This window comes from Diabrotica virgifera, chromosome 4 (genome assembly GCF_917563875.1).
Source record: "Diabrotica virgifera virgifera chromosome 4, PGI_DIABVI_V3a".
Lineage (NCBI taxonomy): Eukaryota > Metazoa > Arthropoda > Insecta > Coleoptera > Chrysomelidae > Diabrotica > Diabrotica virgifera.
Window position 1 is genome coordinate 106,968,368 of NC_065446.1, and position 16,444 is coordinate 106,984,811.

At 31.7% G+C, this 16,444-nt stretch overlaps 1 protein-coding gene across 1 annotated transcript in view; it reads left to right on the forward strand.

The window, feature by feature from the left end:
* LOC114325666 (calcium-binding protein E63-1) overlaps positions 1-16,033 on the forward strand; it is a 101,321-nt gene extending 85,288 nt beyond the window's left edge. The window contains exon 5 of the mRNA XM_028273784.2: positions 15,793-16,033. Within this exon, the coding sequence (XP_028129585.1) occupies positions 15,793-15,818 (26 nt within the window). The 3' untranslated portion in view covers positions 15,819-16,033. The remainder of the gene's footprint in view (positions 1-15,792) is intronic.
* Positions 16,034-16,444: the final 411 nt, after the last annotated feature.

The following is a 16,444-nucleotide window of genomic DNA, read 5'->3' on the forward strand; positions in this document are numbered from 1 at the left end:
CACTCCTCCGAGACCGCTTAACCGATTTTTATGAAATTATATATGTATATTCGGTAGGTCTTAGAATCGGTCGTAATCTATTTTTCATATCCTTGAGTGATAAGAGGAGTTCCCCTTAACATTTTGTAATGTTAGGTGGGGTTGTGTGTACATAACGTACTCTATAAGATTACGAGTACATACAAATTAAAAAAATTATGATCAAAATCCATCAACAAGTTCCAGCGATATTAATCGCAGCATATGTTTGCAGAATCAGTTTCATTTTTTGAGTGAACGTATTTTAGTAATTTCCCTCCACCGACCACGAATTAATTCCGTTCGAACGCCATTTTTAAAGCTTTATTAACCACTCTGTTGAGGTTCAAAGTTTACTCAAACTTTTACACATAACCTATATATCTTCAACTCAAAATGGTTCTAGTTAGGTTGCTTAATTGTTATAAACAAAGTAGCCGTCAATTAAATAAAAAAAAGTGGCTAACTTTGACCGTAATTAACCTAGGCGAAAAGTTTTTCTTTGAAAATTCGTATAAAAATACCAGTTTTTCAAATTCCATGGTAGTTTTAGCCTACAGTCAATATTAACAAAGTTATTCAAATTGTTTTTAAGCCAAAAATGACTATATTTTAGTAAAATGTTTTGTGAGTGATAAAAATGACTTTTTAATGATTTATGATGCGGTGAAAATAAGACTATTCTTCTTTCATGTTGTTTTCACAGAATTGCTGTATCATTATTATTTTCTGAACAATAACATTGCGAAAAATAAGCTCTTTGGGATAAACAAATTCAATAAAGTTTAAACTAATTGACGTATCGTCTTAAATTTTTTTGTGCATTGTATGGACTGTTTGACTTAACTTTTCATGCAATATGAAAGTCCTAAATTCATTTTCGCAAAAGTTATAGCAAATTTTTTATTTTCGAAATTTTAGTGGTATTTTGCAATATCCGAAGCAACAAATAATCGGACCAAAATTCAAAAAACGCTATTTTAAACCTTGGCTCATCTACTAAAAGAAAAATATTATAAATAAGACATTTAATTACCATATTTTTACCAGCGGCGGCTCGTGGGTCAATCTTCAGGGGGGTCATTTTGGTTTGAAAACTTCAAACTGTTGATTTTTTAAAGTATTTAAAAGATCTTTTAGCATTTATATTTTAGATAAAAAATACAGACTTAGATAAAACTCAATACTATTTACCCTAGTTTTCCGAAAATTAAATTTGTCTTTTTTTAGAGTAAATCTTTTAAAAAATATAGGAAAAATGGTATGAACAGGTTATTGACTGATATATAGATAGGAATATTTATAGTATAATAAATTGTAAATTTATTAAAACGAAACTTACTTTAAATATTTTTATATTTTAAGTCAATTCTTCTATCCTTTAGTTCTGCAAAATAGTCTATGACCTTCTCATTGAACAAGCAGACGGTAACTAACTAAACGTGAGGCCGTCGACTCTACTACAGGTATACGACGGAAAGGTCACTCCCACTCTCGCCCACGAAATTGCTATCTGCCGTCTCTTTTCTATTTTACATGCATTTGTCCATAAGCCATAAGAACTGTATGTAGACAATTTAAAATACGGCCCAGCCACGGGCTTGTGTATAGCGCGAGGCGCGACGTTATTATATCTATTATATTTGTTTTGCCAATGCAGACTGCTGAGAGTATTTCAGAGTGAAGTTTTAGATAAAAGATATTTTTAATAAAATTGGTATTTTTATGAGATTATTTTAGGGGGGTCATTGACCAATTGACCCTAAGGAGGAGCCGCGCTTGATTTTTACCTGTAGCGATTTAAACGAAAACACTCTCATTTTTGACCCTTATTTGTTAATAACTAAATTTCTCGTCCAAACTGTGACGGGCATTTTTGTATTTATAATGTATTAGGTATATAGTACCCAAAAAAACCCATTTTCAACCTGGCTGCTCAAGTGTCCCGAACATGGTATATTTTTGCCTTATTTCCCTGGTGTATTAGTCGTCTTTTATCTTTCATTCATTTTTTTTAATTTCTTTCGGATAGTTGTTTCCCTTTAGTTTTGATCTTAGAATAATTTTCCCATACTGATTTTTGTACATTTTGAATAAACTTCGGTACTTCCTCATCTAATTGTTCAGGTTTTTTTAATGGTTATTACTGCTAATTCAATTATATTTTCAAGGATTGATCTAATTCTAAAACTTTCCCAGTATATTAGTTTATCTGTTAGTATTGGATTACACTTCTTTCTGATGATCATGTCACCACAGAAAGTATTATGAGTGAATGATCTGACTTCATATTCGAACCATCGATAATACGACCTTAGATGGAACGAAAGGATAATCTTGATCCAACTGGTACACGATGAATACTAGCAGCGCTAGACAGAAACCAGCTGAAGAGACAATGAGAGTGTTATGTCCAAAAATGGATAGAACAAGACAAAATAGTTAGATAGAAACATAATTTAATAGAAGTTAGTAGAAACGATATCAATGAAATATCAAATTTTAATTCTAATTTTGACTAACTTTTTAATTTACTCATCGCTTTACAATTTATTAGTGATTGATATCTAATTTAGTTCCTGGTAAATATTTCCTAATAATAATAGTATGTTTGTGCTGACTATATTGGTTTTTCGTAAACTTTGCACAGTGACTAACAGCTCCATTACTATAATAGAAAAAAAAATGAATTATATCCAGTAATATTTTTTCTCTGTACACTGCAATTGTCTATAGGACATAAAGTTCGAGGAAAAAAAGCTCGTTTTTTTTATTTTGATGTCTCACTTAGAAACAAGCAGTTTAAAAATTACACTACTCCAAGAAATTAACCCGCCACCTTACAAATGAGTCATTTTTGATGTCTCAAATTTTCTAAACCTGTTGTCCGATTTAAGTGATTTTTTAATATGTTATAGCCTTGTTCTTTAACTATGTCGCTGTAATAATATTGTTGCTAGACTGGTAAACTGTAAATTGTCATTGTATACCGGGTGTACCAATCAAACTGTGTTTTTTTTCTCAAAGTTTACCGCACCCTGTGGAATATTCTAGCATTTATAAAATAATGAAATTAAAAGTTAACTATAGCCTCAGGTTTTCTTAACATTCTGTTTTTTGATTGAATCGCTTATGTTGGATAATAAAAAAGTTAGGTACTTTAACAACTGGCCATATTTTTCACCAATACAGGGTGTGCGACAAACTTTAATGGGTAATTCTGCATGAAAAATAAATAAAAGTTTACTTTATAAACGTATGTCCGCAAATGCTTCGTTTCCACTATACGGGGTGTTAAAATTTTTCTTACAAACTGACGATTTATGTATTGCTCTAAAACCGGTTGAGATATGCAAATGAAATTTGGTGGGTTTAAAGAGGTAGTTATTGCGCATTTTTTTACATACAATTAAGAATTGTATATTCAATCATTGGCGTGCTTACGGATAATCCTGTAATTGATAATGATCCGTATGCGCGCTAATGGAGAATATAAAATTCTTAATTGTATGTCAAAAATTGCGCAATAACTAACTCTTAAAACCTACCATATTTCGAAGCGTTTGCTGACATATGTTTATAAAGCAAACTGTCATTATTATTTCATGCAGAATTATCCCTAAAGTTTGTAGCACTTATTTAGAAACAGCCTGTGTTGATGAAGAACATGGCTAGTTGTTAAAGCACCTAACGTTTTTATTATCCAACATAAGCGAATTAATTCAAAAACCTAATATTGAGAAAACCTGAGGCTATAGTTGGGTTTTAATTTCAGTATTTTATAAATGATAGAATATTCCACAGGTTCACGCGAACTTTGAGAAAAGATCACAGTTTATTTGATATACCCAGTATACAATGACAATTTACTTGTCTAGCAACAATATTATTACAGCGATATTTTAAAAAAATAAGGCTATAACATATTAAAAAATCACTTAAATCGGACAACAGGTTTAGGAAATTCGAGACATCAAAAATTACCCACATTTAAATTTAAGGTGGTGCGTTAATTTTTCTTCGAGTAGTGTATTTTGGTGAATTATCGGATATATCGGATATGAATCACACCTGATTGACATTTGAAGTAAATAGTAATGATCTTCTTTATTAATTGTTCACATTATAAAATAAAAGTATATAATTACAAAATTTAAATTACCCTAACAACAAAAGCATATTTTATAAAAATAAAGCTACATAAGCGCGTCATCAAAACGGAAAACGCGCTCCAAGATTGCAGCTTTAACTTTGAATATTTTGTTGAGATATTTTGCACACATATTGTAATATAGTAAAGAATGGCGGTACAGAGCCCAATTTGAGAAATATGTTAGTATGTGGAAATTACTCTATAATTAAATAACGTATTAAAAAAACGAGCCTGTACCGCCATTAAGAACAACTAGAGAACATAGAGAAATAGTCACTGTCATTTTGACAAACCTCCGTTGGTTTTTTCTAAGTGTACCTAATAGCCCGATTCTCTTATGTGTTCTGTTATCTATATCGATATCTGTTCAGTCTGTATTATCTTCCAAGATACTCTAATTCGTTAGTGTTGATCTATAGGGTAGTAGTGTTTCTTTATAATTATTTACTATTATTTTTGTGTAATAGAACTAAGTTGTTATACTATTATTTGAAATAATAGATTATTATTAATTGTTTTGTAGGTAAGTATATTTTACGTAAAAATATTTCGAATTCTAATGCGAGTACCTATATAAAAAGTTTTGGGAGGATTTTTTATTCTAGAAAAAAATCATCAATAGTTTCAAATTTAAATTTTAAATTTAAATAAAAAACCAAAATAGGCCAAATACACGCTTTTAATAAAATTTTCACCTATTTTGGTTTATTTTTATAAATATTTATTTACTTACAATAAAATTGTTTTCTTACTTCCATTTATATTTCCAACCGACATTTCCTAGTCAAGCAGGATAATGAATACACAAGCCTAAGACCAATAAAAGCCGGAGTACCACAAGGAAGTGTCTTGGGACCGATATTGTACTTGCTCTACACTGCTGACCTACCCACAAGTAACAAAACAACGTGTGCAACTTTTGCTGATGACACTGCTGTACTAGCCTCTCACCATGATCCAAATACAGCATCCAGAACCCTTCAGAAAGACCTTAATAATATACAAATATGGCTTAAAAAATGGAAGATAAAGGCGAATGAGAGTAAATCCATCCATGTAACCTTCACCATGAGAAGACAAACATGTCCATCTGTAACATAAAAATGAAACTCAACTCCCACAAACCGATACTGTCAAGTACCTAGGAATCCATCTTGATAGGAGATTAACTTGGCAAAAACACATTTTTACAAAAAGAAAACAACTAGGAATAAAATTTCGAGAAATGTACTGGATCATCGGTCGTAAATCTCAACTATCACTTGAAAACAAACTGCTGATATATAAAACTATATTAAAACCAGTGTGGACCTATGGTATCCAACTTTGGGGGACAGCCAGTCAAACTAACCTAGAAATATTGCAGAGATTCCAGAACAAAGTCCTTAGAACAATGCTGAATGCCCCTTGGTACGTGCCAAACTATGTGATAGAGCAAGACCTCAATGTGCCATCCATAAAAACAGTAAAAACGGAATATTACAAAAAATATTCCAAGAGACTAGAATCTCATCCAAATGAGTTAGCCAGCAACCTTACTGATGACCACAATGATGTACGACGCCTGAAGAGATTCAAAGTAGTGGATCTAGCAAGAAGATTCGAATAATCTGTGATAACTAAACTTATTTTAATTTGTTTTAATTTAATTTATGTAAAGAGGGTGATCACTGGATCTCCCTCTACAGGTCAAAATTTTCAATTTTTGTCAAATAATTTACCTATTGTTCTCAGTTGAGGACAGATTGTAAATATTACAACATTAAATAAAAAAAAAAAAAACTTCCATTTAGCGCGCCTATGAGTATATTAGTATAATATAATAAAGAATTCAGCTGGAAACTCATTCTGCGAAGCTCTTAAGCCGATGCCGCACTGCAGGAAGTTTGGTAGGATGGTGGATGGTAGATACCTGCCTGGCGACCATCCAGCTACTTATACCACGAGTAACAAAACGACGGTAGCCGCAGTGGCTTCCCACTACCATCTACCCATCCAGGCGTCTATCCACCCAAATCAGTCGTGTTTGATATTCCATCTGGGTAGCCTGGCTCTGTAGGAAAGCGTAATAAGTGCTATGTATAAAAGAAGGGCAATTTGGTACCCAGCAGACCCACTATGTGACGAAACATGGCTTAAAATATCTGTTTTATTTATTCTTTTCAATTGCATTAAAAAAATCCAATATTCAAGCCAGGTGAATTTAAAAATCAATTTGTACCTTTAAGTCGATTTTTCTTCACTTTCTGAAAAGTGTAGTTAGTGAGTTTTACCTCTAATAGGACGAAATGCTAAAAAACAAACCAAATGTAACGTAACAAATGAAACAAGCGATTCCTCAGCAGTCAGTTGGATACTGACTTCTGACTTCATTTCACTTTCACTGCGTCCAGGATGCAGCGCCCCTCCACCATCCACCTTTAAAATCCACCCTCCAAGCGACCATCTAGCATCCTGCAGTGCGGAATCGGCTCTAGAGCGGCTGAAGATAGAGACCAATGGAGCACATTGTTAGGAATATTGGAAGAAATCACGATCCTCAGTAATGGGGAAACGACAAGAGAGAGATGAGTATATTGTCACAATATTCAGCGTTCATCTTAGTTATGTCAAATAATGCCGACGCACTGTTGCCAAAGTTTCGCAGAACTTTCGAAAAAAGAACTATCTCTCGAAGTAATATTGATGGCGCGCTGATGGCTCTTAAATCTAAGATTAATAATATTATAAAAATTAATATTAAACTGACAAGGCTTCTGGGTTGAACCGCGTCGATATTCACAGGGCCGAGCTTTCGATGTCCTCTTTGACATCTTCTCCTGTAGAGCTCCCAGACACTACGCTCTTCACTGTTCACCAGTGGCGTACTGAGCATGGTTCCGCGGGTTCCGCGGAACCAGGGGCCCGCTTTAATCCGCTTTTTGCTTCTTTTATTTCCAATTTGTTTGGTACATTTTGAACTACACAAGTACACACTACGAAATGTAACTGCTTAATACATTTTAATTTTTGTGTAGGTATTTATAAATAAAAACAAAAAATACCTATTCATCCAAAAATTTTAAAACCAAATTTATTAAGTAACACAGTGAACGTTGTTTATTATAAGGTTCCTTCATTTTACCTGCTAAACAAAGCCCTTGTCTCAGCACTTCTTGTTTAAAGAATAACCGCCGTTGCCTGCCTAAACACGTGCTAACACAAACACTTTTGTACTATTTTTTATATTAGCACGAAGTTGTAAAACTGCAAATTCGGAAACAGATATTCAATGCAAGTTTTATACCGTTTTATACCGCCATAAAAATAATTCCAAGACGCCCAATGCTCCTTTTGTTTGGATTTAAAGCACCCTCATCATAAAGCGTCGTTTAAACACAACGATAAGTCACAGCAACTAGTTGTGATGACAAGTTGAAACGCTGTTTAGACGCTGCGATTCAATGCGATACCACCTTCAACCCAACTCCAACTTTGATAAGTTGTGCGATGCACCGTTTACACACAATGATAAGTTGCAACAACTCGATTGACCTTGATAAGTTGTTTGATTTATCGCTGTGTTTAAACGATCCTTAACACTGCATAAATATAGACAATTATTATTTGTAGTGGTAAGTGGTAAGATTAATAAGGATAAAATATAGACACTAATTTATTTTTAAGAAAATCTCGTCGTTTGTTATCAACCTCACCGATCCAAGTTTTTTTTGATATTTGTTTATTTAAGAGTTTTATCTCCCTAGAGATTTGTATGTAATTATTTAACTTATTAATAAATGTATCATAATATGTTGCAATTTGAAAATCTATTTTTTTTTATATAAATTTCATTCCAATGTTCATTTTTTAAAAGCTGTGTAGTAGTTTTCCGATAGTGGTTTTTAATTTATTATGACTGGAGATTTAGATGTAGAAAATTTTTGAATTTTATTATTTATAAATACGACTGGCGTAAAGTGATCAGTCATGTCAGTATGAAAAACGATAGGATTAATATTAATTTACTGCTTTAATAGTCATTCACTCACGGTAAAATATTGCAAAACCTTCAAACCAAAAAAATTTAAAGAACGGCTTGGATAGACATGAAATTTGGCATACACATAGCTAATAATGTCAAAGAAAAAACGAGAAAAAAATATACGTTCAAAATAAGTCCTGAATTGGATGAACTAACTAATTCTAATCAACTTTTTTTCTATATTGTTTTTTCACTAAGTCAATACTCAAGAAGTATTTTATTAAAAAATACTATTACCTAGCAAAAATATAGCTGATAAAAAAGTGAAAAAAGTGGAGTATATATAAAGTCTGTAGACCAGTATATAGCAGCAGAGTTATAGCTAATAAAAAGTAAGTTCTACCAAATAACCAAAAAATCAAGTAATTTTCGCGTGAAGATTGATTTCAACTTTTTTTAAATTAAATAAAAAAAAACTTTGTTTTTCTTTTTTAAAAAAGTTTATAACATGAAAAGTAAGTAAGTTACGATCAAAATAATGTTGGTCGAAAAATTGAAAAATGCGAAATGAAATTAATCGTTACTGCTCCACAAATTACTTTACTTATGTATTTTTTATAAGATCTGTAAGATTCATTGGTTCATAGTGCTTATTTAAAAGGCTGTAGTTAAATGGGCTAAACGAGTCACTAATCACGAGTGTATACAAATTTTGAATAGCCATACCAATTTTTGTCTTCAGGAAAACAAAAAGTCCAAAATATTTACAATAGCATATTTTTTACTACTTGAGATTTTTGGTATCACCAATAATTTTTAAGTTATAAAAAAATTTTTTTCATAATTAAAAACAATTTTTACTCGACCAATTTTTTTCAAAAATGATAACTGTGAACCAATAAAACTTTCAGATCATATAAACAATACATAGCTAAGTCAAGTAACTTGTGAAGCGGTAACGATTAGTTTCATTTGAGATGCTAATTAGGTGGTGATTTTTACGATTTTTTTTACCAAGAAAAATGACCAACTTTGTTTTGAGCGTACCTTGTTTACTTTTGATGCTAGAAACTTTTAAAGAAAAACAGAAATTCAGCTTTTTAAACACTTTAAAAAGGTGTGATGACGTAAAATATTCGATTTGGAATTTGACGAATAAGAACCTATTTTTCATTACCTACGACTCTGCGCTCCTACTGGGTATACAGAGAACTTTTTGAGTTATTTTCGAAAAACCCTGTGGAAACGTAGTTTTTTTGTTGAAAAATGAACATATTCACTCGCAAATAACTCAAAAAGTATTGACTTAGTGAAAACAATCTAAGGAACTAAAGTTGCTTAGTATTAGTTAGTTTATCCAATTCCGGACTTATCTTGAACGTGTATTTTTTCACCCCCGAGAAGGGAAGAAACTCACCCCCCGGACAAAATTACACATCGGCACAATATCATCTTTTTCTTTGACATGTTAGTTCACGGTTCTCTAAAATTTGGAGCAACAACCGTGAATAAAATGAACTATAAATTAGGTTGAGTTTTTATAAAAAATGTATGATACATTTAATGATATATGATGATTTATATTCAATGTTTATTACAAACTTTTGATATACAATGTGTGGTTTTATTGGGCAGGCGGGCCCGCATCCCAACTGGAACCAGGGCCCGCTGATCTATCAGTACGCCACTGCTGTTCACTACAATAGTGCAGCAGTTCTTAAGGAAAACTCGAAGACTTCGAGATGGATCGGACATTTCATGGATGGATCGTATAACTAATGTTGAGGTTCTACGTAGAATGGGCAAGGAGTGCGAGATTATCAACACAATCAAATAGCGTAAATTAGAATATATTAGTCATGTTATGAGAATTGAACAGTGATATGGCTTGTTGCAACTTATTCTTTTGGACAGAGAGGACCAAGGAAAAGAAGGCTTCAAAACCTGTCAAAGTGTTTCAATACATCGACAACCCGAGACTATTCCGAATAGATGCAAGCAATGTTATGCTAACGATGCTGTAAGAAGAAATCTTTTATTTGAGCTTATATGTAAAGTTTAAAACAGCGATATCTCTTGCAAATAAACTACAATAATAATTATTGTGTAACGTGCATACAATACCCACAGTACCCATACACTCTGCAATTGTTTGCACAACATCTGTCATTGAGCAATTTTGTATTGACCCTGCCGGTGGAAATAAAATTTTTAGCTTATTCATAGAATTAAATCATCCTTAGACTACTACTTATTAGAAAAATGTACAGTTTAAAAAAAATATGGATGACTGGTTTCCAAACAGACCAACTAAAAAGGTCATTTAAAAAACTTCGAAATATTTTATGTACTTAAAATTACTTTGCGTATTACATCATTCTTTTGTTTATAATAGTTTACTTTATTTTCTTTATTAATAGATCTAATTACTAATCCAAACATTTGCAATATTCTCCAATGAATTTGCATATTTATAATATAATATACAGCAGTTATTTATATTTCCATATGAATTATATTTTTGGATGTTAGTAATAATATAACGGTTTTGATTGTAATGTGTTTAAAAAGCCGAAATTCTACTTGATCAATAGTTTTGATTATACGTTTCACTACACTCTTGTTGCCATTAAGGATGTTTTGAAGAAAATCGTATTGTTTCCCAGCATCTTCTTCTTACTGAGTCATCTTCTGACGGAAGGTTGGCGATCACTTCTTTACGCTTCCCTATATTTTACAACGTGAAATAACTGTTCGACACTGAGGTTAGTCCAATCTCTGATATTTCTTAGGCAATATTTCTTCTTTCTTCCCAATTCAAAAGCCTCTTCTTGTCTCTACTCTTCCTTTGCATGATAACGTGTAGCAGAGTATTCATCGTTTCGCAGTATGTGGTCCAGATACGATGTTTTTCTTATTTTAATTGTGTTCATAAGCTGTCTGTCATGTCCAATTAGGCTTTCAGAGTCCAAGCGTCTACCTCATAAAGCAGTTTCGACCAAACATTACATTCGACGAACCTAAATCTGATAGCCAATACTCAATTTCTTATTTTTAAACATTGACTTGTATTTTATAAATCCATTCCAAGCTATTTCTATTCTGATCTTTATTTACTCATCTTGATCTAACTGTGAATTTAGGGAACATCCATAAACTACGTCGTCGAAAAGGGGGAGGGGGACTTTATTTATTACGACGGTATACGATAGGGGGGAGGGGGCCATGAGTTCACATCCGACGTCGTTTGATATATTTAAATTTTTCGCTACTGTCTCTATAAATATAATTTTTACTAGCTTTTACCAGAAGGCATCATCATTAAAAGTATCAGATAGGTAATCATATAAAAACGTAACAATTCAATATTACTAGCTATATAATATTAATTACATTAAATAATATGCTAATATAAATAAAATTGAAAATAAATGAAAACAAAAGGTTCACGAATATAAAAAATATACCCTATTTTATAATTAAAAAGAATTATATTACCTACTTTTATCGCATACTTTTCATTTCGTTTCATATTTCGTTTTTATCAGTCACAGCACAGCATTAATAGTTATTTATGATATAAGTGTTAAAAGTACAATTTTAAGGCACGCATGTGAAAGTTTGCAGAATGAGCGAAGCGAATTCCGAAATTCACATGAGTGCCTTAAAAATGTACTTTTTAACACGTATATCATACAATATTTTTTCTACAAACCTTTTAATTTTATAAAATACAATATTTTTGTTAATTGCTGAAACCATGAAACCTATGACCCGTAAAAGGTAGAACTGGTTGTCTACACTCGAGGGGAATGTCTAAAAATTGTTAGTGAAAATATTATACTGTTACATAAACTTGTTTTTTCTACAAACGTGTTAAAAATGCAATAATACAGTTTAAATTAACTTTTAAGAATCCTTTTAAACCACCTTTTTCAAATTGCGCAAGTTGTAATATTAATATTAATGTTAATAAATGAAATATAAATATTTTGACGTTTCACAACATGACAATTCACTTTTAACTGCAGTGCCTTAAAAATTTTAAAGCACTAGTCACTAGTGCCTTAAAGTAGCATTTTTAACGCTCCTATGGAGTGCTAAAAATTGAATTTTTAACACGGTTGTAGAAAAATAATATTACTAGCACTTTTATATAGAATAACCAACAATAAAATATTGTTCTTTGTGTTTAAACAAACGCTTCTATACAGAACAACGTCTGGAAGCAATAAATATTAAACTGTTCATTTATTTACTGATTACTCTGTGTAAAACAATTCTAAAAGAATGAATAGAAATAAAATATTATATTCTATTTAATTAGTATATTGCATTTTTTATACTTAATAAAATAAAAGAAATGGCATTGAAATCAAATCAAAATAAGTAGGTACCTATCAAGATTTGTATGATGCGGTTAAGACAGCATAGGAACTCCGATAAAAGTGTTGGTTTTTGTCTAAATAAAGCTAATTATTAACCAATTTTAGACATCTGCATGTTTTTGACGGCGCTTAAAACGAAAATGAGATTTATTTTGAATTTCATGTGGGGGATATATTGTGGGGTAGATATTTTATTATCTATTTTCAAACTCGAACAGTACATTTTATTTATGCAATGGATAGATACAAATGTACTGCTCGAGTTTGAAAATAGATAATAAAATATCTAACAATAGCACGGGTAAAATACGTAAGCGTGAGCCACGTTCGTTATTCACTAGTAATATCAACCCGCCTTTAGGTACCCTGTCATTAAACTCTCACGCAAAAATCAGACTGCGTTTTATCACCAGCATAATTCCTCTCATTTAACATGTTCTACGTGTCGGACTTATTAAAATGCCCAACATATTTGTCGGACTAACAGTTTTTCTTATGTTAAAAATTTGTTATTGAATAAAATTAAAAACAACCTGCTAGTTTTCACAATCATAAACTTGTCAGGATGACACTTTCCACAATTAAAACTTCTCCTGTTCCTGTGTTCCCATACATCAAAGTTTGTCCCACTAGACACCGTTAAGCTATTAACAAATTTTCAGCTTGCTATTAATATACTTTTTTTGGTACGCGGAATCCAGGCCTATTACACATAATGACCAAGGACTGGTCTAACGTTTCGAGCGAAAAATCCTAAGCAGAATATATGGAGGCATAAAAGAACAAGGTTTTTGGCGCAGGCGCAGGCGTTACAACTTTGAGTTGTATAGAATTTTTGGAGAACCTGACCCTGTACAATTTATTAAGGTTAGCACGCCTTAATCGGAGAGGGCATGTAATCAGCAGAGAGGAAGATGCCATAGTCAGAAAAGTTTTTGAACGAACAGGGTCGATATGACAACGAGCAAGAATAAGACCGAGACTTAGGTACCAAGACAACTTAGATAATGATTTAAAATCTATTGGAATTAGAGCATGGAGAAGAGTAGTTGCCAGAGACAGGAGCGAATGGAGGATTGTTCTGGAGAAGGCTTTGGCTCATAAAGAGCTGTGACGCCACGATGATGATGATTATTTTTACAGAGAAGATCACCTGTTACAAACAATAATTGTATTTCGTTCCCACATAACAATGATGTTCGCATCATGTTTAAAGCATATACTACCAACATTCGTCGGAGTATATTCTTTTTAGTACAGTGGAACTTGGTTATAGCGTCATTGAAGGGTCCAGTAAAAAAATGACGCTATATCAGAGTGACGTTATAAAAGAGGTAGAAAAAAAATGAAATTTTAACCAGGCAAAATTTTATTACAGCATTATTTGCACTATTTTATTACAGCAAAAAATTTGACTCTTTATGATGGCATTGACAAATAAGAAATCATAAACTGCCAAGCTCACATAACTGTACACAAAGGGATAATGGGCCTTTTTCACATTCTTGGAAGGAGCAATGTCGCAAAGCTGAAAACGCATTGCACTTTCTTCTTCATAAAATGAAAAAACAACAACCTACTGTAAAATTTTATGACGCTATAGACGAGGGTTACTTTATTTTTACCGCTAAAACCGGGTTTTTAATAATGTTATCGAATAGTTTTTGGCCGGACCTATTAAAAATTGACGTTATAACCGAGGTGACGTAACTACCGAGGCCGTAATATCCAAGTTCCACTGTATATGCGTAGTACATGCATGCATGTACCTTAAAAAACATTATAAATTTCATGTTCTTTGCATATACTTCAAAGAATATTTTCGTACCGAATATACTGAGCACATTCGTGTACGTAGTATCTCAGAATATTCGTAAAAGTTTATTCTTACCTTTATCGAATATTCTTTAAAAGTATATTGGAGTATATTCTTAACACATACTTATAAGTACATACATACTTTTAAAATATCTTAAAAATATTATATATCTAATAATGTTAGCTTTATGGATAATTAACTTCGTTATTTATAGAATATTTAATCAAATTTTTGTACCTATGTATTGGACGTATTGTAGTATTGGACGAATTAATTTCTTAAAATTGTTTTACTTGTATGGTAAAAAAGTTTAAACAGTAATTGTATTAACGAAACAAAAATGTTTTCATAATTGAAATGAATTTACCATTTCGAGTTTACCATGAGTATTTTTACATCGTTGGATTAGGTACATTCAGTTACAAAGAACTGAAAGAATACATCATCCACCATTTTTATCACCAGATCGTCAAAGCAAGTATTTTATAAAAGATCGGATCGGAATTATATCGACGTGATATAGGCCATTCTATTCAACTGCAAACGGCCAGTCTCATTCTGACCATTTCCTATCTGGATAGGGATTAAGTACGCAACGGTAAAATATGAAAACGAAAACAGACATTTATTATATCTTAATTATGCAGTGTTAAGGATGAAGGCAAACGATAAAGTACTAAAAGGAGTAGGACTGTTAGGAACATACATAATCTCTTTATTTTGTTTGCGGTGCTTCAAAATATGATTCATTTTGGTAACTCAATATTACTTAAATAGTAGGTAAGTACATATACTTAAGCATATAAATTTTAGTTACTTATAGGTTAGTTTAGATAAATATTATATAATATTTATAATAAATAACTAAAATTTATACATACTTACTTTTTAAGTAATATTGTAGAATGTACTAACTACATTCTCATATGCAATTAGAATATGTAACTAGGTACTTGGTAGAACCAGTAGAACCTAAGATGAGATTAGGTGATGCTGAAAACATACTTCTGAGCAATATAGCACTTCCTTGGGATATTCTTAAAAGTATATTCTTCCCAGATACTAAAAAGATGTACGGTAGTACGCTCTTAGTATATAAATAAATAGAAAGTTTATAGCACGTCCTTGGAATATCCTAAAAAGTATATTCTTAGTATATACTGAAAAGAAGTTCGGTAGTACATTCTAAGTATATACATAGAACGTTTAAGTACTGTAAAGTAGTATATACTCAGTATGTGCTCTGCACATTCCCAATGGTAATTACGCATATTCTCAGTATATACTTTTTCTGAAAAGTATGTTCTATGAATCTACTAAGAACATGAAATTGTTATGTGGGAAATCAACTACCTACTTGTTTAGTTAAATAACCAGCTTTCGTTGTAAAAATAATTATAAATTATTCATTATGTATAATAAAGTTATTAACATTATGTTTAATTTTCAGAATTTGTTAAGTTATTAACATCGTAAAGAGAGTAAGAAGAACAAAGCTTAAAATGGTTCCAATGTTCTATGGTAAATATTTGGTTTTAAGTAAAAGCCAGGCTGTGATCCATGTTTACAATTAAATATCATTAAGCAAACATATTTTGACTGAATTGAGAAATATTTAATGGATATTTTTGTTTCCTAAGTAGATACCTAGGTAATTATTGTAAAGTTGTGTAATAAAGATATGGTTTTTATTTCTTGTAATTTTATTTTTCTTATTAGATTTACTTAAGAATCGTAAAGAAGAGTTACCTATAATACGTTTTGAAATTATATGATTATGAAAATGAAAGACAGCTTATATTTCAATTCGTTTCAGAGGTGACCAGCATCCTTTTACGTACGTTTCACCCTCTTTTGGGGATCTTCAGAGAGGCTATATCGTCTAATCTGAACCGATAGTAAATAAGCTATCTCCTAATGCCTCTTCTCTTTTTCTTCTTTTTGTATAGACATGACTCTGTCTGATTTTTTCAATGTGCCTCTAGTAAGTTGTTCCATCGTTTTCGTGGTCTTCCCACTGATCGTCTTCCTATTGGGGAACCGTCTCTCGCTGTCATGACTACCCTATTTATTGTCATTCCATTATATTCTTCTGTTTCTTA